At 42.3% G+C, this 22,951-nt stretch overlaps 2 protein-coding genes across 13 annotated transcripts in view; both read left to right on the forward strand.

Annotated features, from left to right (window-relative positions):
* The window catches only part of PTPN4 (protein tyrosine phosphatase non-receptor type 4), a 111,963-nt gene extending 102,406 nt beyond the window's left edge, over window positions 1–9,557 (forward strand). For all 4 annotated transcript variants that reach the window (XM_044437998.1, XM_044437999.1, XM_044438000.1 and 1 more), the window contains one exon: window positions 1,787–9,557. In XM_044437998.1, coding sequence (XP_044293933.1) covers window positions 1,787–1,873 — 87 coding nt within the window. In that variant the 3' untranslated portion in view covers window positions 1,874–9,557. The remainder of the gene's footprint in view (window positions 1–1,786) is intronic.
* A 7,312-nt stretch (window positions 9,558–16,869) lies between these two features.
* The window catches only part of EPB41L5 (erythrocyte membrane protein band 4.1 like 5), an 86,947-nt gene continuing 80,865 nt past the window's right edge, over window positions 16,870–22,951 (forward strand). For 8 of the 9 annotated variants that reach the window (XR_006415492.1, XR_006415493.1, XM_044437972.1 and 5 more), the window contains exon 1: window positions 16,870–17,020. The gene's annotated coding sequence lies outside the window, so the exon portion shown is untranslated. The remainder of the gene's footprint in view (window positions 17,021–22,951) is intronic. The other variant, XM_044437973.1, reaches the window with a different exon arrangement.

Raw genomic sequence — 22,951 nt, forward strand, 5'->3', positions numbered from 1 at the left:
AGCTAGTGAGCCATTTGGTAAAATTGCTACTCTGATCTCACCCATGATTGCTCCTCCACTGATATCCAAGTGACACTTTGGAATGGCCATCACTGGTTCATCACTTTTTCTTTTTTAGTGTAGGTTCTAAACATTGCACAATGGTATTTGTGTTTTTATTACTTATTTTTAGTCTTTTGCAAGCACACTCTTCTGGCTTTCTGATAAATGTAGCTTTGCCTGTTCAAGTTTAGCCTTGTCAGTTCCAGCTGCCAAAAGGAGCTGCAAAATGGAGTAAGTAATAGATTGACAAGGCAGGACTGCATATAGATTAATTTGTGCACAGTTTTCAGAGTTTCTCATTACCAATTAATCAGTGGAAAAGCACTGGAAGAAGGCAATAAAGTGGCAAAAGGGAAGAGGGGACAATATTTTCCCATTAGCAATGTAATTCCCTCAAAATTAAGCATTGAATTGACTATTCTCAGTGACCTCCACTTTTTCAATGCTTCCCTGAGTCTCCATCCTCTTCCAAACACAGAAATATTAACTCCTGCTTTCTCAAAGCTCCTATACAAAGCAATTTTTGCAGGTGCACAAATTTTCCTTCCATTTGCTGCCCAGCTATTAAATTTGCATTTCTTTTGTGGTTTCTTGAGAACTTTCAGAAAACCACAGTAACCACAATAGCAGGTGCTCCAAAAGTGTGCTGTGAAAATGCATATATCTTTCTCTGAATCAGAGTGCACATGCTGAATTCAGAGCAAGCACTTAGCTGTATGGTAGTGTGTGCTGTGATGAAGGAAGAAGACTGTTAAGTTTAAGAAGGAACTTAAAACACAGGAAATCTTACTGTCTTAAGTGTTCCATTTTGTCTTCCAAAATGTTACATTTCCACACATTGTCCACAAGGTGGCATCGTACTAATTTTCAATTTCTGTGGTTCAGAAAAAGATTTTGAATCAGATGTCTAGGCATTCCACTCTCTTATACTTAAAAATCTACTCTTAAAATTACTTTTGCAGAGTGTACTGAAAGTTGTGAGAGGCCCTTTAGGCTACATCGTGGAAAAGCACAAGAGCTGGCATTGTTTTCACTAGCAGTTACATGAGAGCTAGTAGGACTAGTACAATTAGCACAAGCAACACCTAGCCTAACCAAGTTGTAATGAGTTATGCAACAGTTTGTGGAAGGGCTGTTACAGCCTTTCACCATCTTCTGACCTTCAAATGCTTTGGACTTCAATTCCTATCAGCCCCAACTAGCATACACAATGTTCAGGGAGGACTCCAAAGCATCTGGAGAGCAGCAGGTAGGGAAAGACTTATCTAGTACAACCAGTTGTGGAATGGCTTGTGTAAGTGAAATCTAAGTGTTGGATTTGACATTTGCACACAGATGGAAATGGGGTTTCTGCAATGTAATTGGATGCAGCTTTTGACCTTTGCCTATTTATCCTGTTTTTCAGTTTGAAAACAATTTTCAAAATTGAGTAACAGGATACAGGTTAACCAGTGGTTAACTTACAATCTGATTTAATTTCCAGCATAATTACTGTTTCTTTAACTTGAAGAGTATGTGTGAAATGAGTCAGTTAAATTACTAAGGTTGGAATTTAAAAGAACAAGGAATTTATATTAAGAAGTTAAACATCCATTTTGTGGGTAGAAGTTTATATGTTAAAGCTTCCCAAATACTTCTAAAGCATGTTCAACATAACATCTCTCATTCTGCTATTCTGATGGTTTACTGTTCTTTCAAAAATTCTGTTTTTCTCCAACTTACAAATGACTGTACTGTTTTCCAGAGTCAGTACAGATTTGTTTGTGAGGCTATTTTGAAAGTGTATGAAGAAGAACTTGTTCGACCTTTGAAGACATCACTGCATGAATAGGAAGCAAAATATACCTTTCAGAAGAATCTATAGAAGACACTGGCTGCTCTTGTTGTGCTGTAACATTGCTTGCAGGAATTGTTATCTGAAAACAGTGAAGAACTGAAAAGGACTTGGAAGAACTTCAGCACTATTGCACTTTATGTTGAAACTGAAAATTGGTCTTTAAAACACTATGATTTTTCTGTGTTGGAAGACTTTCTCATCATGCTTTGCTTCAAACAAACCACAGACTGAATGAACTCTGCATTCTGGATAACTGTCCAGACTTTGTGGTAGTGCCATATAGTCCCCTTTTGTTTGAACTGCTACAAAACAGGCTTCAAACTCCTATCTCTAGCAACAATACACACAAGCCATTTCTTCCAATGCTCAATTAATTTGTTGTGTTAAGATCCTTGCTGCCTTTTATTTTGGTGATATATTAGCAATATTATTTACTCTAGACACACTGCCTACTGAAGCAGCACATTTTGCCCTATGCCCTTTTAAAATCTAACCGGATCGGTAGTGGAAAGCTGCAGTTTGTTCTAACCCAGCAGTAGCTGCATAAAGGCCCACTCATTTTGTTTAGGTTGGGGTACAAGGGACATTTCCTTTGAACTCGTAGCCCTGTTTCTCAGCCTGTCCTAACACTGAAACATCTGATGACATTATCTAATGGGAATGAACACATGCATTTTGTCTTAACCCCTTAAGTGCCTTTGATTTATAGTGTATGTCTTAATGACAAAGCACTGTATTGGCCCTAAAGGGGGAAGTATCATCATAACATTTCTTTTAGTGGGTTCACATTTTAACATATGGCTCTTGGTGCTTAGAGTGGTACTGTGGGGAGGGGGAGTCACAGAAATACCATTCCTTCTCTTTCTACAAGTACCTGCAAGCTACTATGACTAGCAGAAGAACCCCATCTCTTTAATATGTAATCATTGTTTACTACTATGGAATAAAGTGGAAAACCTGACACATTCCTTTTAACTGGTAAAATGTTAGCAACATGAAAAGCCAGTATGCTGTTTCAGAAATTGTTCCTCTGTTTTACCCTTACAATGAGAAAAAACTTTCTAACTTGAATAGGATATAATTTTAATAGCACTGATACTCTGCTTTAAACTTGCAAGTCCAAGATGAGCCTTCCCTGACACAGTCGTTTCCCTTGAGTCCACATCTACTGTTTCTTAAGTCATCCTTGTACTGGACTGTGCTTTAAAAGAGAAAAAGTGGCACAGAAGGTTAAAATGCCATCAGTTCATCCCGCAAATGTTTTATGCATTGAAATTGTTTGTTTGTGTACCTCATTTTAAAAGATACTAGGATGTATACAATTGGAGATGGGTTTATTGATACAGTCTGAATTCATTCTAGGGGTATGTATAGTTTTTTGTCTCCTTTTCTAAAACATTTCTAGGACAGTTGAAGCCAAGTAGCTAGTGAAATTGTCTAGCTTCTTGCACAGTAAGTTTTGGATTCACTTTTTCATGAAAACTTAAATCTGTCCTATATTAAAGTCTTTTTATTAATTACCCAGTTATTTTAAAGGAAGATATTTAGAGAATAGAATGAAAATATGCAGTATTTTAAAATGAGTTTTTAAAAACTGTATCTTACATAATTTATATGTATGGGGATGGATGCAGACTTTATTACCACCTTGTACAAACTTCTCTTCATGGAATGCTTCTGTTATCAGTAGAAGAGAGAGGCAACTTTTGCTAATTACTCTTCCCCTGCAACTGCTTGCATCCTCTGACAATCTTCTCCAGACTTGGTGGGTGCAAATGGCTAAAGGAAGATGGAAAAATAGGCAAAAATTGTCTCTTTTAACTTCCACTAGTGGGATCCCTATTAAACACTTTGCACAGACTGAAGGAGTTCTGCTTGTCTTCCAGACATGGTATATAATTTTTCCACAGTGAGTTTAAACTCTTTGTTGCAAATGAAACAAAGCTTTAGAAATGTTTTTTAAAAGAATGTTATCAGCTGGCCTGTTTTGCTTGTTTGCAAAACATATTTGGTAGTTCACTTCTGGATTTTAAGGTGAGTTTAACATAACTATCTTGTTAGGCCAGTGTTAAAACTGAACACCAATATTAGAGACTCCATTACTTCACTTACCAAACTTATGATTTAAGTCCATTGATTATAATGGGCTTCTTAAAACCCCAATTTTAATGGAGTAGTCCCATTTGTAGAAATACATGTTTTATGTTTCACCAATTAGAGCAAATGCTAAATGGGCTTAAAGTTTAATTGGCTTTTAGTGGTCTGCAGCTGTTAAAAAAGTGAAGGGTTGTAATGCATTTCTTTTATACTTAGTAAAGTTTCAAATGACCAAGTGCAATGTCACTGCTCAGAATTTTGCTGTGTAGTCATCTAAGCTATCCTTGGATGGCAATGTAAGCAGTGTAAATCCCCTTTTATAGAAAGCCTGCAGTGGCTGCTCTTAGTAACACTCAGATAATAACTAAAAGTCGTAATAATGCTAAACATACTTCATACTCATGGTCTGTTTTAATGTTTGCTTCAGCAAGTGTTTGGTACATGAAAAGTTTTCATGCTTTTGATTTGGATCTTGGTTCTCATTATTGTTTTAAACCATGGTGTTAGTTATATGCAGGATTAGTATAAGCACTTCTAATATGTTGAATTAAATATTAATTATTGTGTTCTTGCTGATGAAACAGTTTATGGTCTTACAATTGCCAACAAAACTTTGGAGATAGCATTGCCCTTTTTATAAACTTATTGAAGAGAAATATTAGAGAAATAATGATGACACAGTATATCCCTGGAGTTTTACAAATGCTGATATTGTGTGAGGTTGCCAAAGCAAGCTGAATCCATGAAAAACGTGTATACCACAATGTATTTTGTTGGGGAATATTTTTGGTATTTAGTACATTGATCCAACATAGAGGCACAAACATTAGCTACCTTAAAGTCTCTCTGTCCCCCAAAATAAGCTGATTACCAGCTTACTGGTCAGTAGCAATGATAAAATATTGAAAGAGATTAGTTTGGCAGGGTTACCAGCTAATCAACATGCTATAGGAATTTTCTTTAAATGTACATATGGTGAAGATAGGATAATACTAAATCAAAGCATTATCATGAAAGTGATTTCCACAAAATGCATTTTCCATTGTGGTATAAATAGCCTTTTACTAATATTTTTATATGGCCTAAAAGTTAATACAGTTAATTACTTTGCATTGGGCTATGAAGATCTGTATCAAGCTTAAAAAGACAAGAAAAATATTTTTTGTATGTGTTTCATTCTGTACAAAACATGAATGTATGTTTCAGGCATAATGACATGAAATGATAGTGTTATGGATGTTGGATTTTATGGATAATTATTTTCTTACTGTTTGCTAAAAAAAGAAAAAAGAAAAAAGATGAGGAGAGAAAAAATTGTAACACTTCCTTTTTTAATTCAAGTTGTTTTCATTGTAAATAAGAGCAATAGGGTAATAGTTTTGTGCCAATGTATGTTACAGATGTATGTTTTTTTTTAAATCTGGAAAACTGATTATTTAAGGTACTTTTGAAGGTTTGTCTAATGCAGAAATCTAGGAATCTATGACTTGTTAATATTGCTTCTTCGCTTTTTTTTAGTTATGTGGCTTGGGGGTGTGGTGGGGATATCATCTGGGTTACGTTAAATATGAAGTACCCACAATGTCAGTCATTCTCTGAGGAATATGACTTTAAGCAAGCCAGCTAATCATACGACTTAGACTACAGCATGGTCCCTCCAAATCTTCAGATGCAATATGCACCTCTAGTGCTGCAGTAATGTCTCTAGCAACATTAATGCGAGCATAGGAAAAAGATTGGTTTGTGTTGGTATATTGGTATTTCCTATCCCCAAATGTTGGGCAACCACATTTAGGCTATATGTTAAGCTAAAACATTAGCCTTCCTGGCATCTGCCACATTTATGCCATGTGGTCCAAACTACTGTAGCACATTAATTGCAAGTCAAGTAAGTGATGCTGCAACTTTAATTTAACTTCAGGATTTCACAGATAAGTTCCATTTGTAAGGGATCTTGTCGTTAGTAATCCTGCAGCATAGCAATATCCCACAGCTACCAGTTTAGAAATGTTGCCATCCTCTTATCAAAGAAGGCACAAAACGCAAGTGAAGAGAGCTGAGGAGAGAGGTTTTTTTTTTTTTTTTGGCAGAATCGACATGGACAGCACCTTTCCACAAGCAGTGTGCAGATAGACCTGCAGCAGCTGTGGAAAGCAACAAAGCTGAAACACTTGTTGCAAACAGTCCAGGGAGGCCAAGAAGTGGAAGAGACATGAGGAATCTCAGCAGCTTTTGCATTTGGTAGAGAAGTCCACTAGATAATTGGAAAGGGTCTGCTTGATAGGGTGCAGAACTACAAGTTTCTGGCCAGCAGTTGGGAATGGATGGTTCCCCAACCTCTTGAAAGTCTTGTAGTTTGTCTAGCCCTACAGCATATTAACCAATGTGCAAGTGCCCTTCTTCAGTCTTTGGCTCAGAAAGGAATGAAGGCATCTGGTACTGTGTGCTTTTTTTTTCCATAATTGGTCTTAACCTCACTTGTAGTTAGTAAGATTCACACATTACTTAGGTCTGCATATGTTGTGCAAGGAGAAATACTGCAAATTATGCTAAGTGTCTCTGTGTTCTAGCCTGATAACCAGGCTGTAGTTATCTTCATGTGTGTTTCACCATACATGTTATGAACAGATACACTGAACTTCTAGCAATGTCAATATTTATGCATTAAGACAGAACACAAGACAAAAGACTTGAAGAGTTCACATTGCACTGGTTAATACATTACGTGAAAAGGTAGAGTGTTAGTACAGCTCCTTGTCTGTTAGCCCCATGGCTATTTGTAATAAGGCTCTACATGGATGAGAGGATCTAGTGAAATGTGTTCCCTTCCCATTCTATGACTGTAAATAGTCAGTCTCCATCACTGTAGCCTACACTGTGTTGAGTGTGCTTAGAAGCTGATTGTAAAGGTGTACACAATTAGTTTATAAACTTGGCTTAGTGAGTATGCCTAATTGAAAACGAATACCTTCTGCCAGTTGAATTTGCTTCCAAATAAATGAGGAAAGAAATGGCTTAAACACAAATGCAGTGTCTTGGATATGAAGGCACTCTTGTGCAGGTGTGATGCTCTTCTGCATGCACAAAGTGTCGCCTCACTGTGTCTGCTGACTACCCTCCTACTACAGACCCTGCAGCATGCCCCATGCCATTCTGGAGGATCCTTAAGCCTCAAGAGTGGATTTTGGAGTATGCAGTGAAGAAGTATGGGTATGAAATGGGAGGATCCAGGTTGTTGGCTTAAATGGCTTGTGATTTGCGATCTGTGGATCATACTTTGAATTGAAATGCCTCAAAGGAGAGGGATATTGGGTACAGATGCTACATCTTGATGAAATCTACTGTGCACAAAAGCAGAATATTGATTAGGGACAAGTATGTTAAGTACTGGAAGTGCTGTACGGGAAAAAGATTTACATTTGCTTTAATTCACTCATTGCAGCCAAGCTAGAAATACAAACCAAAGCTGAAATGGTTATTTCTCAATCTTTGGAATGGTATAGTAAAAAGAGAAGAAAATCATCTTTGTGCAGGACAATTGCCTATCTGTAGGCTTGAAAATTTAATTTTAAAATCCATAGGTTTTAAATTTTTCCACATCAGTTGCAATCAGGTTGATAGGATATTAAAGATATATTTAAGGAACCATGCTCTGTGGTGAACTTCTATTGCCTTAAACCAAATGTTACTGGCATATGATTTATTTGTACAGGGAGATTTGAAGACCACTATGTTAATACTTTGGAAATTATTCTTTAGAAACAAAGTTGATACTTTGGAAATGCAGAGACCTTGACTGACAATATTGTTGGTGGAATTACTTGATATTTAACACACTTTACAAATATTTCATTTTTCTCTAAATTTCTTGAATTTCAAAATAGTAGCACTTTATCTAATGCTTTACTACTGACAAAATATTTGGACAAAACAGATTTGCTATCAAACTGAAGAGTTGCTTAATAGATTCCTGTGCAGAGTTGATTGGGGTTGTTCGATGGTATGAATGCTTTATCAGTGTGCTATCTTTCTAGCTTGTTTCCATTTGTTTTAAGACCTATTTCGGTACATCCAAAATCTGTCTTAACACCCTCCATTACTAGTCCTGAAAATTAATGCCTGTGTCTCAATCTGTGATGCCAATGCAGTGCTATACCAGTGCTGCTGTTGATACACAAGGCATTTTTATCTGGGCTAGATTTTAGAATTCTGAACCTCGTCAATAATAAAATTATCTCACAAAATTAACTGGTCATAAATTCTTGTTTATATTCTCAGTCTTGCACATTTAGCTATGAGTAAAACAGCTAGTATGGCTAGGATCTACTGGGCTTCGTAGAGAGCTTGCCTCAGTGCAGCTTGCCCTTTCTACTTGGGCCACCTTATAGGTTGTTGCCCAACTTGGGATATCATAGGGAACAACTCAAGATGCTCTTTGGATCCTAGCTTGTGTATATTCCTGCTTAGCATGCTTTTAAAAAGCATTTGCTTAAAAAATTGTAAATCAGGATAGGTTGGTTGTACTTCACTTGCAAATTGCAGGGAATGAGTAGATAATGCACATACAAAAAATAATGTACAAACATACAAAGGGAAACAGTTGCAGTTCTTATAGCAGAGGCTCTGATATGTACTCTATCAGAATATTTTGACTAATTTCCCAGTGCAATTAGGTCCCAATATTAGGGACTGGACTTCACATTTAACATTAATTCATATGGATACTAAAATCAGTGAACTGATTCTTCTAGCAAATTCTAAAAGGACATTTTGTATTTATATGTGGGTTGGGTATTTTTTGTTGTTGTGTTCTGGCACAGGTGCTATAGTGTATGTGTAAATATAAAGGGTATAAAATGCAATCTTGTGTCTGGATCATATTCATAGTCCTATGACTGACCATATTTATTTATTTTTGTTGCTAATGTTGCTAGTGGAAATGAGTTTGCATTTTTTCTGTGATTTGCATTGTCCAGTTTAACTGAGTCTTGTGCTGCTCAGTGAGTTGGCTTCAAGCATCTCAGTAGTCATCTTGAAAGCCCAATATGATTGTGCATCTTCGCACAAGCTTGTTCTCATATAAACAGATTTGTCACTGAACTCGTGTGTTTGCATTTTTCAAGCAAAGGTTTTTCAGCCAAGAGCCTCTACATTAAGCAGCAAGCGTTGTACTCAGTTGAAAATAACATGCACTTGAATTTGGTCAACACTGGATGATGTGAAAAGAATTCAGAGTTCATCACTGCAGCTACTGTATGTTTTAAAAGGGCCTTATGTATTTTGCCTGCATTGGAGTAAAAGGAGAGTTCTTGCCATTAATAAGGTACACTAATTCTACATAATATACCAGCAGCTCCCCAGAGGAAAAAGAAAAAAAATAAACATTTAACAAATATTGTTTTTAGTCTTAAGAGTAACTTCATTCTGTTATGTGAAATATAAGCTGTTATGCATATTTTGTGGATATATTTAATTTTGATTGACAAATAGTTGTCTAGGTAAAAACTTGAAGAAAAATATATAGTTTACTTGTGGATCTTAATTGTTTAATTGCAAATAAAGATGTGCTTTAATAATTTAAGGTTTGGACATTTATTATTACTGAATATCCTTAAGCACACAACCCAGGCATGAGAGGCAGGTCTAACAGCCAACCAAGAGTAGCCATGATGTTTGCAAGGGTACATGATTTAAAAAATAAAAAATAAACTGGAGTAGAGGGACAGAATACTCTAAATTGACTGAAGGCTGGAGGAAACAGTAACAGGCTGAGTGGGGATGGAACAGCCTGACTCCAGAAAAAAAGGCAGAGGAAAAGGCATTTCAATAAAAAGGGAGCTTTCGCTTTTGTCTGAATTCATTCATTTCCTGATTCCTACTATGAAGCTACTTTTAAATATCTAGAGGTCCTGCAGTGAAAGCTGCCCATAAGAAGGCAATGGAGAAATTCATGGAAAGAATCCCACACTGCCTTTGTGTTGAGTTGGAAGGATATGGGGAGCTAGCACTTCCAGAACAGGACGGGTCACAGAAGAGAGTCCTATTCGTTTTTCTTCTGGTAGAGAGTCTAACTACTTTCTGAGGGTGCACTTTGAAGAGATATCCTTGCTAGGGCAACATCACTGGTGTTGGCAGATTGCATGTTTTGGATACTACCCCAAGGCTTTAGGAAACTCGCCATACCTCCATCCAAAAACCTCAAAAATGCAGCAGGGAGAGCTACCAGCAATATGTTCAGTTGGTACAGATTGCTGACAAACTGTTGGGTGGCTTTAAAAAAGGAGGGGTGTGTTTCTGTTTTGCAGAAAGCTGATACATAGGCACAGTAAATCCTGGACAGAAACAGTGGGCCCACTTACATCCCAATATTTCCTCTGTATCATCCACTTTACTAGCTTCCTCTGTTGTCACTAAGCTGGCCAAATGCCTTCAGGAACAGCAGAAGATGCCCTCCAAATTGTCCCATCTCTGCCATTTCTTCTCGGCTCTTGTAAATTCAAGGCTATAGCTTCTTGCCTTACTCATCCTTTTGTATTGTTTCCTCTATATCCCAAAATGTAGTAAAAGAGCAAACACTTCCAGCTGCCAGCTGTAGAGGGGGCTGTTGGAAATTTTAATTCCTCATCAGCTGTGACATGAGTTTTTTCTAATTATATGCATAGCAGATTTATGCTGAGCATGAGGGGAGGGGGTTAGAAGCCTTGAAGAAAGCAATTGTCTTTGGAGTAAAACTTTTTACTCAGAAATGCGTCTTGCTCTTCATCTGCTTAGGAACATATTGCTCTCCTAAAGCAATACCTCCCACAATTTCACAGGTTAAAATACACCACAAGGACTGTGCTAAGCCCTTGCTCTTCACCTATTACACATTACTGAAGGGTCTTCTCCAGCTGGTGTTGCTGTGATAGCCCATGGCTTGTGAAATTGGCATCTTGAGCTCCTGTTAAGTGAGCATCATAGATGAGTCCAAACATTGTATATTTCTCCATGGAACTGGCTGAATTTATAGAGTAAAGCAACTCAAAACACATTCAGTAACAGTTACCTTTGCAGCTCAAAAGTTATGAAGAAATAGAAATGGAGTGCCTTTGGAACATTTCGTATCTACTTTGTTAAACTATTTGTGTTAAGTGCATTCATTCCCCTATACCAGTGATAGCAAACCTTTTAGAAACTGAGTGTCCAAACTGCAACCCAAAACCCACTAATTTATCGCAAAGTGCCAACACTACAATAAAACCTGAAAACTGAGGTTTTAGTTTAGAAAAAACAACTTGCAGCCAGTCCAACCAAATATATATCCTTGGTAGCACACTGACCGACCATGCAAAAGCTTGGAGGAGTCGCAGTTAATGAGTCGCGGAATGTGACATTCCCTGGCACCGCTTCTCCTTTCCAAACATGCGCATGGCCCCTATGTGTGCTGTTATCCGATGCTCGGCTGCTGGGGCGATGCTGGGGTGACTTAGTTTGCATGCCGACAGAGAGGGCTCTCCGTGCCCACTGTGGCACTCGTGCCATAGGTCTGCCACCACTGGCCTAACCCTATCCTGGTGCACTCCCCTAACCCTAATATAGGGCTAAAGGTCCATTAAAGAGGGCAATTTTGAAAACTCCTCTGCAAGGCTTTTTCTGCAAGGTTCATCATTTCTGCCCATTCTAAACACTTTCCAAAAATCAGAATCATGCCCGGGACACCTTGTTTTTCTAACCCAAACCAAGTGAGGATGAACCTTTTAGAGACCAAATGCCCCAAACCTACTTATTTATTGCAAAGTGCTAACACTGCAATAAAACCTGAAAACAGCCCATTCAAGCAAATATATATCTCCTTGGCAGTGCACTGACCAGCCATGTGAAAGCTCGGATGAGTCGCGGCCTATGTGTCACGGCTTGTGACATCATCGCCTGGCAGCACTACTTTCTGAGCATGCGCATGGCCCCTATGTGTGCTGTTATCCAATGCTTGGCCGCTGGGGTGATGTTGGGGCAACTCAGCTTGCATGGCCACAGAGAGAGATCTCTGAGAGACCATCACCACTGCCCTATACCCACCTCACACTCAGCTTTCTAGAGGCTAGGGAAAGAAAATACATATATTTACAAGAGCATTCTCTAAAATACAACACTAGCAAGAAAAGATGGAAAATTTACTAGTTTTGCCAAACATGGACTGTCCTGGTAAATGAGAATACATAATTCTTTGTTCCATTTATTTAATCATTTATAGTAGTGTCTGGCATACATTAGGAGCTGTAGCTGATTAAAATATTCCAATTCCCCTCCCTAGAGGCTCACAATCCAAATAACGCATGAGACCAAAGGGAACTGAAGGTAGTAGGGGGTTGACACTTTAAAGAAGTGAAAGACCATTACTAAAATCAATCCACTAAACAAAAGCAATCAGACTATTACCTGCAAGTGAAATATAAAAGGGTGGCAGGGGTGGAAAAATAAGGTTTTGAGAAGTAACTTTTTCCCAGCTTGGCATGCTACAGCCATGTTAGACAGGAACCTTAATGCCCGGGGATAATGGGAGCTGTAGTCCCAACACTTGAAACATACGGAACTGGGAAAGATCACGCCGCTCCCGGGCAAGCGAATGCAGGCAGACGCACGTGGCTGCGACCTCGACGGCAGCCAGCTCCACCGGCCAGCGCGGCTGCACGCGGCGCCGGAGAGCGCCGCCCGCCGGCCCAGGTGATCGGGCGCGCGCGCTGCGCGACGGGGCGGGTCTCGGAGGCGCCCTGCGGAGTCAAAGCCGCGGCAACGGCCGGGGCCGGTGGCCTCGGGCCGGCGACCAAAGGGGTTGCTGCCGTTTGGGGTGCCGTTTGGGGGGACGAGAGGGGGGCTGGGCTGGCCATGGACTCTTGTTGAAATAGGCTTGCCTACTGCTGATTCTCAGGGAAGAGGAAGGATCCCCTTTTTCTTTTTTCTTTTTCTTTTTTTCTTTTTATCATTCTTTTTCTCCTCCTTCGACCTACTTTATAATCTTACCCTGCTTTAATCAGTGCTTTGAGTCATTCCTGGCCATGTCGACGTTTATATATCCTGGGGAACCCACGGGGGCTGCTATTGGCGTGGTCACGGGCTTTGGTCGTTACAACAATAGGGGCTTAACGTGTCCACGTAGAAGAAGGATGGACAGATGGCTGACACCTGTCCCTCCTTCTGATCCTGCCCCCAACCAGAGGGCGCCAGGTAGCCTTGTCAACCACCCCTCGGGTCTGACAGTGCTGCTGCTCAATGCCAGGTCGGTCAATAATCAATCTTCCCTCATCCATGACTTGATTGTGGATGAGGGGGCTGACCTGGCTTGCATAACGGAGACCTGGGCGGGAGAGGGAGGGGATGTTGCCCTCTCCCAGTTGTGCCCGCCCGGGTATCTGGTTCAACACTGTTCACGCCCAGAAGGGAGGGGAGGGGGAGTCGCGTTGGTTCACAGAGCCTCCATCTCTCTCACGGGTCTTCCGGTCCCTTTGAGACCAGGGCTGGAGTGCCTCTACTTGGTGTTGGGCGAACGAGACAGATTGGGGATTCTATTGGTGTACCGTGCACCTTTCTGCCCAGCAGTCTCCCTATCTGAGCTGACAGAGACCGTCTCGGACCTGGTGTTGAGGACCCCCAGGATGTTGGTCCTGGGGGACTTCAATCTCCATGCCGAGTCTGGACTGACCGGGGCGGCTCAGGACTTCATGGCCTCTATGACAGCCATGGGCCTGTCTCAACATGTCATTGGCCCAACCCATGAACGTGGACACACTCTGGACCTGGTATTCACGACGGGGCAGGTAGAGGATGACCTGAGGGTGAAGAACTTATGTTTGACTCCCCTGTCATGGTCAGATCACCTCCTGGTGAGGTTTGTGCTCGAGAGTGGCCTCTCCCTCTATAAGAGTGCGGACCCGATTGTATTGGCCCGCCCCCGGAGCCGGATGGATCCGGACGGATTCCTGAAGGCCCTGGGGGAGTTTCCGGCTGACAAGACTGGTGCTCCTGTCGAGGCTCTGGTCGAACTGTGGAACGGAGAGATGACCAGGGCTGTGGACACGATCGCTCCTAAGCGTCCTCTCCCACCGGGCAGAGTCCGCTCTTCCCCTTGGTATACACCTGAATTACGGGCGATGAAGCGAGTTGGGAGACGGCTAGAGCGTAGGTGGAGGAAATCACGGGATGAATCTGACCGAACACACTTGAGAGCCCACTATCGGGCCTATGCTGTGGCAGTGAAGGCGGCGAAAAAGAAGTTTTTTTCCGCTTCCATTGCCTCTTCACAATGCCGTCCAGCGGAGCTTTTTCGAGTGGTGCAAGGCCTGGTTCGCCTGGGTCCTAAGGAAGTCCGATGCCACCCTCGAAGGCCCGCTGTGACGACTTTGCCAGGCATTTCAGGGAGAAAATCGCTCAGATTCGTCACGAGCTGGACTCCACTAATGAATCAGAGGTCTCTGAGGAATCGCCAATGCCACCGTCTGGTCCAAAATTATGGGAGGAATTTCAATTATTGCGGCCCAATGATGTGGACAAGGTGCTTGGAAGAGTACGTCCTACCACTTGCCTATTGGATCCTTGCCCGTCTTGGCTAATAAATAACTCCAAGCACGGGATTGGGACCTGGATCTTGGAAGTGGTTAACGCTTCTCTGAGGGAGGGTCGAGTGCCTGCCCCTTTAAAGGAGGCGGTAATACGACCGGTCCTGAAGAAAGCGTCACTGGATCCAGAGATGGCCACTAACTATAGACCTGTGGCCAACATCCCATTTCTGGGCAAGGTGTTGGAGCGAGTGGTGGCGGGACAACTCCAAGCACTCTTGGATGAAACTGATTATCTGGATCCTTTTCAGTCCGGCTTCAGACCCGGGTACAGTACTGAATCTGCCTTGGTCGCCCTGTACGACGACCTGTGCAGGGAGAAGGACAGGGGGAGTACATCCCTGTTGGTTCTTCTGGACCTCTCGGCGGCTTTCGATACCATCGACCATGGTATCCTTCTGGACAGACTTGCGGGATTGGGGGTTGGAGGCACTGCTTTGCAGTGGTTCCGCTCCTATCTCAACGGTCGATTCCAGAAGGTAGTGCTGGGGGACCATGTCTCTACGTCATGGCAGCTATGCCATGGGGTACCACAGGGCTCCATTCTATCCCCTCTGCTATTTAACATCTATATGAAACCGCTGGGAGAGGTCATCAGGAGGTGTGGGCTGCGGAATCATCAATACGCTGATGATACCCAGCTTTACCTCTCATTCTCCACTAACCCAGATGAGGCAGTGGCTGTGCTGAACCGGTGCTTGACCGAGGTAAGGGAATGGTTGAGGGCCAATAAACTGAAACTCAACCCAGACAAGACGGAGGTCCTGTTGGTTGGCGGATCGGGTTTCGGAGAGGGTGGATTTGACCTGGTCCTGAATGGTGCAACACTCCCTCTTAGGGATAAGGTCCGCAGCTTAGGAGTACTCCTCGACCCGGAGCTTTCTTTGGAAGCTCAGGTGACAGTGGTGGCGAGGAGCGCCTTCCTTCAGCGTTGGCTGATTAATCAGCTGCGCCCCTACCTGGAGTACGACTGCCTGGCGACGGTGACACACGCGCTGGTGACTTCCCGCCTAGACTTCTGTAACGCGCTTTACGTGGGGCTTCCCCTGAAGACAGTCCGAACACTTCAATTGGTGCAAAATAGAGCTGCCAGGTTGCTGACGGGGATGGGGCGTTATGCTCACATGACTCCAGTCCTCCGTCAGCTTCACTGGCTTCCCATTGAAGCCCGGGCCCAATTCAAGGTGTTGATTATGACCTACAAAGCCCTAAACGGCTTGGGTCCTGGCTACCTGAACGAGCGCTTACGTCCGTATATGCCCGACCGCCCTTTGAGATCTGCGGGAGAGTCCCTTCTCCGGGAACCCTCCATGAAAGAAATTAGGAGAGTAAGTACCCGGAGGAGGGCTTTCTCTGCGGTGGCGCCCAACCTATGGAATTCACTCCCCAAAGAGGTCCGCCTGGCACCGTCGTTACTGGTTTTTCGGCGCCAGGTAAAGACCTTTTTATTTAAACATCATTTCAATTGTTAAAACATATGATCTGGCCAGGGCAACTTCTTCTTCCTTCTCTTTCTCCTCCTATATTTTTATTTTATACTGATAATTTTAATTTTATTTTTGTAAATCAATGTATTCTTTGTATTTTTATATTTAATGGTAATTTATTATGTACTATTGTATTTCAATGTATTTTATCATGTTGTAAGCCGCCCCGAGGTTTCGGCAAGGGGCGGCATAGAAATGCTATAATAATAATAATAATAATTTTAACCTTTTCTTTTCCACTTTTCTGCTGCAATTTTCTTTCCCACTTTTCCGTGGTTAGGCCCGAAGGTATGTAATGCTAGTAGGTTTTCTTAACTCCTGTCTTTTATTGGGCTCAGAACTATACACACTGACTCGAGAGTAAATCTTTTGGAACTTGTCAGCGACTTACTTCTGAATGGCTAGGCTTGGATACCTTGAGAAATATCAACATAAGAACATTAGAAAAGCCGTGCTGGAGCGGACCAAACACTGAGCAGTAATAATAAGGCCGACTCAGCGGTAAGTACATTAGGATTCGCTGCCTTCATGCAAACTAGATCCATACTGCAGGCGGCCGTGGCCCCTTGAAGGCACATATATCCACCACAGGGTTTCGTGGGCAGGGCTCACTTCGTGAGATGCGTGAATAACCCCGAGATAGTCAAAGCCAGAGCGTGATTTGAAAACTGCCCACGCGCGGCACCGCTTCGCAAGAGCCGCGGCCAAGCCCCGGGCACGGCCGCTCGCTTTGTCGTCACTCGCGCCGGCCGCGCGTCCTCCCGGTGGGCGCGTGAAGACGCGGGGCGGGGCGGAGGGGAGGAGGAGGAGAGAGGCGGCGCCTGGGCCTCGCTCCGCGGCCATTAGCCTCCGCCCCTCGTCCCGTCCCTCATCTCCCTCCTCGCGGAGCTCCCGCAGGATTCGTTCGCCTCAGAGCCGCCGACGGGTCGAGAGAAAGAGCCGCGCGCGAGAACCGGGGAGGCAGGCTGGTGAGTGGTTGCGCGCACTGGGGCTCGCTTCGCTTCCAGGGAGGGAAAGGGCCGCTTCCATCCCGACCGTGCCTTCGCCTTTCCTCCGCGGGAGCGGGGTGCCCAGGCAGGTTCTGGGCTCGCCCGGGAGTCCGTCTGGCGGTGGCGCGCAGGGTCCTCGGTGGGGCCGCGCCCCGTTCGAGGGCTGCTCGGGTCTCGCCAGCCTTCCAGCCCCTGGCGAATGGATGGCGACCCTTTCCAGCTTGGGCAGGCCACCTTCTCCCGTTTGCTTGCCGTTTGGTGGTCTCGAGCGATGCTTTTCTCCCCAGCCTGGCGCTTCTTTCCGCGGTCGCTCCGGTGGCCCTGCCGTCGAGTGTCTCGCGCTTCATTCTGAGGGGGCTTTTGGCTGCAAACTGGGATAAAGGCGGGATTAGGGATGGTAAATATAAGGGCGAAGTGCATCGGAACGGTTAGACAGTGACCGTTTTTTTTTTTTTAAAAAGCAAACAAACCTGAACAAACGTGCTGAATGATCGCGTCTGATTCTTGCCCGCGGGGGGGGGGGTATGTGTAGATGTAGAGCCCGTGTAATAATTCATGATGATTTTATTCAGTAAATACATTTCTCAGTTGTTCAGAATCTCAAGCTTCCCACCTGTATTCCGTGCTTATTGTTTGTGATTTTCAATTCTGCACTTGTATTGCTCGTGACAAGGGGTGGCCTTTTATCGAAAGGGAAAATGTCTGATATTTGATCCCTCCTTCCCTCTCCACCTGATTTTTTAGATTTTTATGGGGGCTTTCTAGTTCTTATTATTGAGCTATTATGGGATATGCTAGTTTATTTTTAATCTTTTTGGTGGTTGTCTAATAAATAAGGAATTTGTTAGCGCTCAGACATTTGTGGGAGTTGTATCCTGGGCTCTTGCAAATATGCTTGATGTGGTTTGTGAATTATGAGTATAATGCACTCTGTACTAGCTCAGGTGTTGCTTTATAAGGCTGAGGTTTAACCCATTTCCTCCTTGAGAGTGGTATATTATGACCACTCTCAATATATCTGGTGGTACTCTTTTTTTCCAAGCGTATTGTAGCATACAATGAAATATCCTAATGTAATGAAACAAGCATATTTATACTTAGTATATGTAACTGAATGTGAGATGGTGAGAAGGCTCCATGCAGGTTTTTTTACACAGAAATGGTCCATATACATCTGTTCTGCTGATGTGCTAAAAAGCTGTTCACACATGTTAGAATTCTATTTAAAACTGCAGCCAGAAAATTGTGTTTTCGGGGTGGAAAAACATCATTTCAGATTCATTCTTTCCTAGAGGCCATTTGCAGAAGGATGGTTAATACCCTATATTGACCATATTTCTTCTTCCTATTCCCTGTGATTTTGGTGACCTCTCCATTTTGCTTTTCTATTATCATTTATACAATATGTTGCTCATGTATTCTCTTTCTCATTTTTTCTTTTCTTTCTTTGAACCAAGGTGATTTTCACTTAAAACCATGATTCTTGCATTATAAAATGAGCCTCATTGTGTAGCTATGAATGATTATTTCAGGAAGGTATTTGCACTTAGGTTATTTGGCTGAGCAAGGAAGCAAAGCATGGAGAACCCTTTTCCAATTTCCAGGGAGTATAATTAAGACCGCTCTACCAAAAACAAAAAACTCATTCAGTGCTTGTGAATAACTTTAGGACCCTCCTTTTGGGACTTGGTAACAGAGCATTTCCTTCCTTTTCTGGGGACTGGCCCTGTTCTTTAAACAAAATATGCTATGCAACCTTATTGTCTGGTTTTATATAATGTTTGGAGAGTTTAGCATGTTATATTTATGCTTTCTAAAACTGAAATGTTCTTGCCTCTGTAATTTGGCCTGTTCTACTAGCATCTGTTTGATATTGGGGAAATTCTTTTTAATGCTTCTTTCAGGCATTCTAACAGGAGTGGGCAAGTAGATGTGGACCTGTTGACAGATCTCTAAAAGTGCAATCCTGTGTAAGTTTAGGCAGGAAAAAGGTCTATAATCCCTGTCATAGCAGCTGGAGCATGTTCGGAGTTGTAGGCTTTTTTCCATGTAAACTTGCATAAGCTTTCACCTAACTGATTTTCATTGGATAGGCGAGAATTTCTCACCCTCCATAGCAGCAACATAGCAGTCCCCCCCCCCCGAAACACACCTAAATTCTGCTGCTAAAATCAGGTGGGCAGCTTGTGGCAGTTCAAATGTTTTGGCTTACTACTCTCATGAACCCTTATCATAAGCTCTCTTGGCCAGGGTTGATGGGACTTAAAGGTCAACAAATTGAGAGGGTTGCAAATTGCCCACTCTTGGATTAAATGAAGAAAACCTGAGCTGACCAGGAATGAATTTTTGTGTAGAAGTGTTGTGAGCTCCAATCAATTCTAGAACTGAAAACAATTTCCTTTGATAAGAATTCTGTAATTCAAAGTGTATGGATGGGTTCACACAGTGCAAGAAACCATGGTGAAATCCTGCTGTTACAAGTCTGTTTTGTTGCCTGGATCCACTTCCACAGTTCTTGTGTGGTAGAATTAGTTTTCTGAAAACAGGGAGAGAATCAAAGATCTGGGGCATGGGGCCAGTTGAAAGGTGCCAGTGCTAGCTGCGGGCCAGAAAGGTGGTGCTGGCGGTGCACGCGGACCGATGAGGGGGCAGGGGCGGTGCGTGCAGGCGGGGACAGGGCACATGGTGAGACGCAGGCGGGCGGGCATGCAAGGGGAGGTGAAGTGAGGCAGGAGCACGAGGCAGCGACTTGCTCGCTTGGAGATTGTTTTCTCCGAGCGACCAAACCGCTGCCTCCCTGTGTGCGGGGCAAGGTGAGCAGTGGTGGGCGCATGCATGGGCGCAATGGGTCCACATGGGCATGGCGGGTTAGATCCAGCTCCCGGGCCTTAGTTTGAGGACCCACGCATGATCTAAGGCTTCACTGCAGCTTCTCCAGTCATCAAGACCCAAGATCATCATTTGACCATTATTGTTATAGAAGCACCATAGAATCCCCTGGCAAAAGTGGCTGTGGAAGTGGTCATTTCTAGCCTTCAGTCTCTACCATGAGCTCCCTAGAAAGACGTGCTATTGTGCCATTTATTCCCATTGACCAAGCTATGGGTCCGTCTCCCTGCTTACTTTTGGAAACAGGTAAACAGTACAAAAATACACGGAGGAAGAATGGGTGAATCACAGGAATACTGTTTGTTTTCACTTAACAGAAATATCTGTGGGGGCTGGAGCTGTTGGAAAGCATAGCAGACATGGTTGGAACTGGGTGTGGTAAAGGAGCAGCCCACCTCAGGACTACAGTGGACCAGTCGGGAGGAGGTTGTTGTGGTCCATAGGCAAGAACAGGGGAAAGATAGGGATTTCGTTCATGGTGGCTCCTGGACTGCATGGCAGGGCTGGGACAACAGGGCAGGCAGTGTAAAAACCACACTGCCTGGGCAGCCATGTGAGCCTCTGAGCAGTAAGTTCAGCAGAAGTCCACATGCTGTGAAAACAGTGCAGCAGAGTTGTTTGGTGTGTCATGTGAACTCAGCCTGTGTCTTTGTACCAAGCTCCAGTGGGGAGATCTTGGGGTTCTCCCCAAGGAAATTAAATCCCACAAGCCTATCCACCCTTGCCATATGCATACAGCAGGTAGCATAAGGCTAGGTATATACAGGTATTACTAATATTGGTGTTGTGAAAACCTTCCTTTACCTAGAGAGTATGAAGTATCTCATAGGAAGCAGAAATTTAAGCTTTCATGGTTCAAATAGGTGGAATGCAAGCTGTAGTCTGTTTTGAATCGTTGTCAGAAGCCTATTCAGAAACACTATTATGCTCCCTATTTACTAGTTCTGATATTTGCAGGCTTCACAAGTTATAACAAAACTGAATGTTAGCCGAAATGTGAAATTAATTGGCACTGTAGTTCATGGTAATTTTAAAAAGATACCAGTGGTGTTTTGTGTGCTTTGAATCCAACTACTATACTGGGGTGTATATGTTGTTTTAAAAGAAGACTGTATGGGATGACTTACAGTTGCAATGTTGCCTTGCTTGGTAGGTTACAGTTCAGATTCCAACTTTTGTTCTGATCTCAGTAATGATCTTTTCAGCTTCATGTTGGAGCTTCACACATGTTCACAATAATTACATACATTAGTTACATGCTTAGTTATGATGATGAGCCTCTGTGAGTTTAAATATGCACAGAATTCCTCCATCCATGCATGTTGGTAACTTTCCTAGCTACTTTCATCTGCCTCACACCTCTCATGAAATATCATCTTGTAGGGTATTTTATGCTGGGAGTGTAGTTATAGGTAATGCTATACATGTGTGCATAGAACTCTGTAGCCCCTTTAATTTCTTGTTTAGGAAAAGAATATTGATGTGACGGCCAAGAAAAAATGGAGCTTCCCAACTATGTACAATATCAGTTCTTTTGCTCTAAGGTCAGGAGCAAGATGCATTTCTGTCACTGAGACTTTGTTATTGTCACAAGAAAAAAATTTCTGACTCATTTTTGCTTGTGGCTTTTGTTTTGTTGGTATTGTTGGTTGATCTATTTCTATCCTTTTAAATGCTTTTTACAGAAGCATTGAAGCAGGAAAGAATAGGTGTATGAGTTATAAAATATGAAATCCTGCAGAAAATTGAGAGTAATGAAGTATCTGTTATACTGACTGACAAGGTGAAAATGGCATGGGATATCAGAATGGATAAATAGCCACATTTCTGTAATAAGTTCATCCATTACATTACATGTTTATCATGGGCTATACTTTCTTCTTAACGATCTCACAAAAGCCAACATCCTCCAAAAGATACATGAGTGAAAGTTATAAAACATGTAAAAACTACTCGTGTTGTTGTTGCAGTTTTCAGGAAGAAGCAAGAAGAAAAACGTGCAAAAGCAAAATGGTGACAGTGAATTTCTGTAGTAAAATTCAGTGGGGTAAAATGGTAATCTCCTTTGAAAATTAACTAAAAAACAACAAAGCTATTTAAGAATCAGTAACAGTCAAGGGTCTTAATGTTCCCAGAAGTATAAGGAACATTGTAAATGATAAGGATGCCTTCTGGGTTCAGCTGCAGGACTCCCTGAATATTCTAAACCAGTTTCTTCAGTAGTCTCTGCTCTGACTCAGACAAGCTCTTTTGTCAAGCATTCCTTACAAAATAGCCAAGATATAATTACTGTTAATTTATATTATTTTAAGGAAGTTTATTTATGGATGTAAGCTGCCCCGAGGCTTCGGCGAATGGGGCGGCATAGAAGTCTCCTAAATAAATAAATAAAAATATAAACAAGTGTCTTTGAGAACACAAGTAGAGAAGAAAGTAAAGCAAAAAATTCTATTCAGAAACAGGAAGAGTTTAGGTGCCATCCAATTCATGGTACTACAGATCTGTTGAATCTCAGATTCAAAGGCAGTAAAAATAATGATAATATTGCTTCTGCATTTGACTGGATTACAAAAGAATCAGGACACTTAGGACTTATTGTTGGAAATGTACTTTCAGATGTTGCGAAGTGCAGAACACATTCTAGGGTTTCTCTGGGATTCTGACAGACAGTTTCTTCCTGTTATATGGTGGCATGGCTTTTACCCAGTACAGTTTCTAATTCTTCTTGCTTCATGTCTATTCTTCTACACCCCTGTGAAAGTATCTGGTCAGTCTTTGGAAACACATCAAAATCAAGAAAAAAACAAACACAAGAAATGAGATGCTTGTTTCAATCTGGGCAAACCCTTATTTTTTTTTAGATAACTATGATGAAGACAAAGATGAAGAAGCAGAAGTAGAAACAAATAGCAGTAGTTCAGAAAATGAGATTGATTACATTTCATGACTAATCACTGAGTCTTGGTTCAATCCCTTCACCACCACACTTCTCCCGCATTGAATCATTTGTTTGTTTATTTA

The sequence above is a fragment of the Varanus komodoensis genome, unplaced genomic scaffold, assembly GCF_004798865.1.
Source record: "Varanus komodoensis strain SLA01 unplaced genomic scaffold, ASM479886v1 scaffold32, whole genome shotgun sequence".
NCBI lineage: Eukaryota > Metazoa > Chordata > Lepidosauria > Squamata > Varanidae > Varanus > Varanus komodoensis.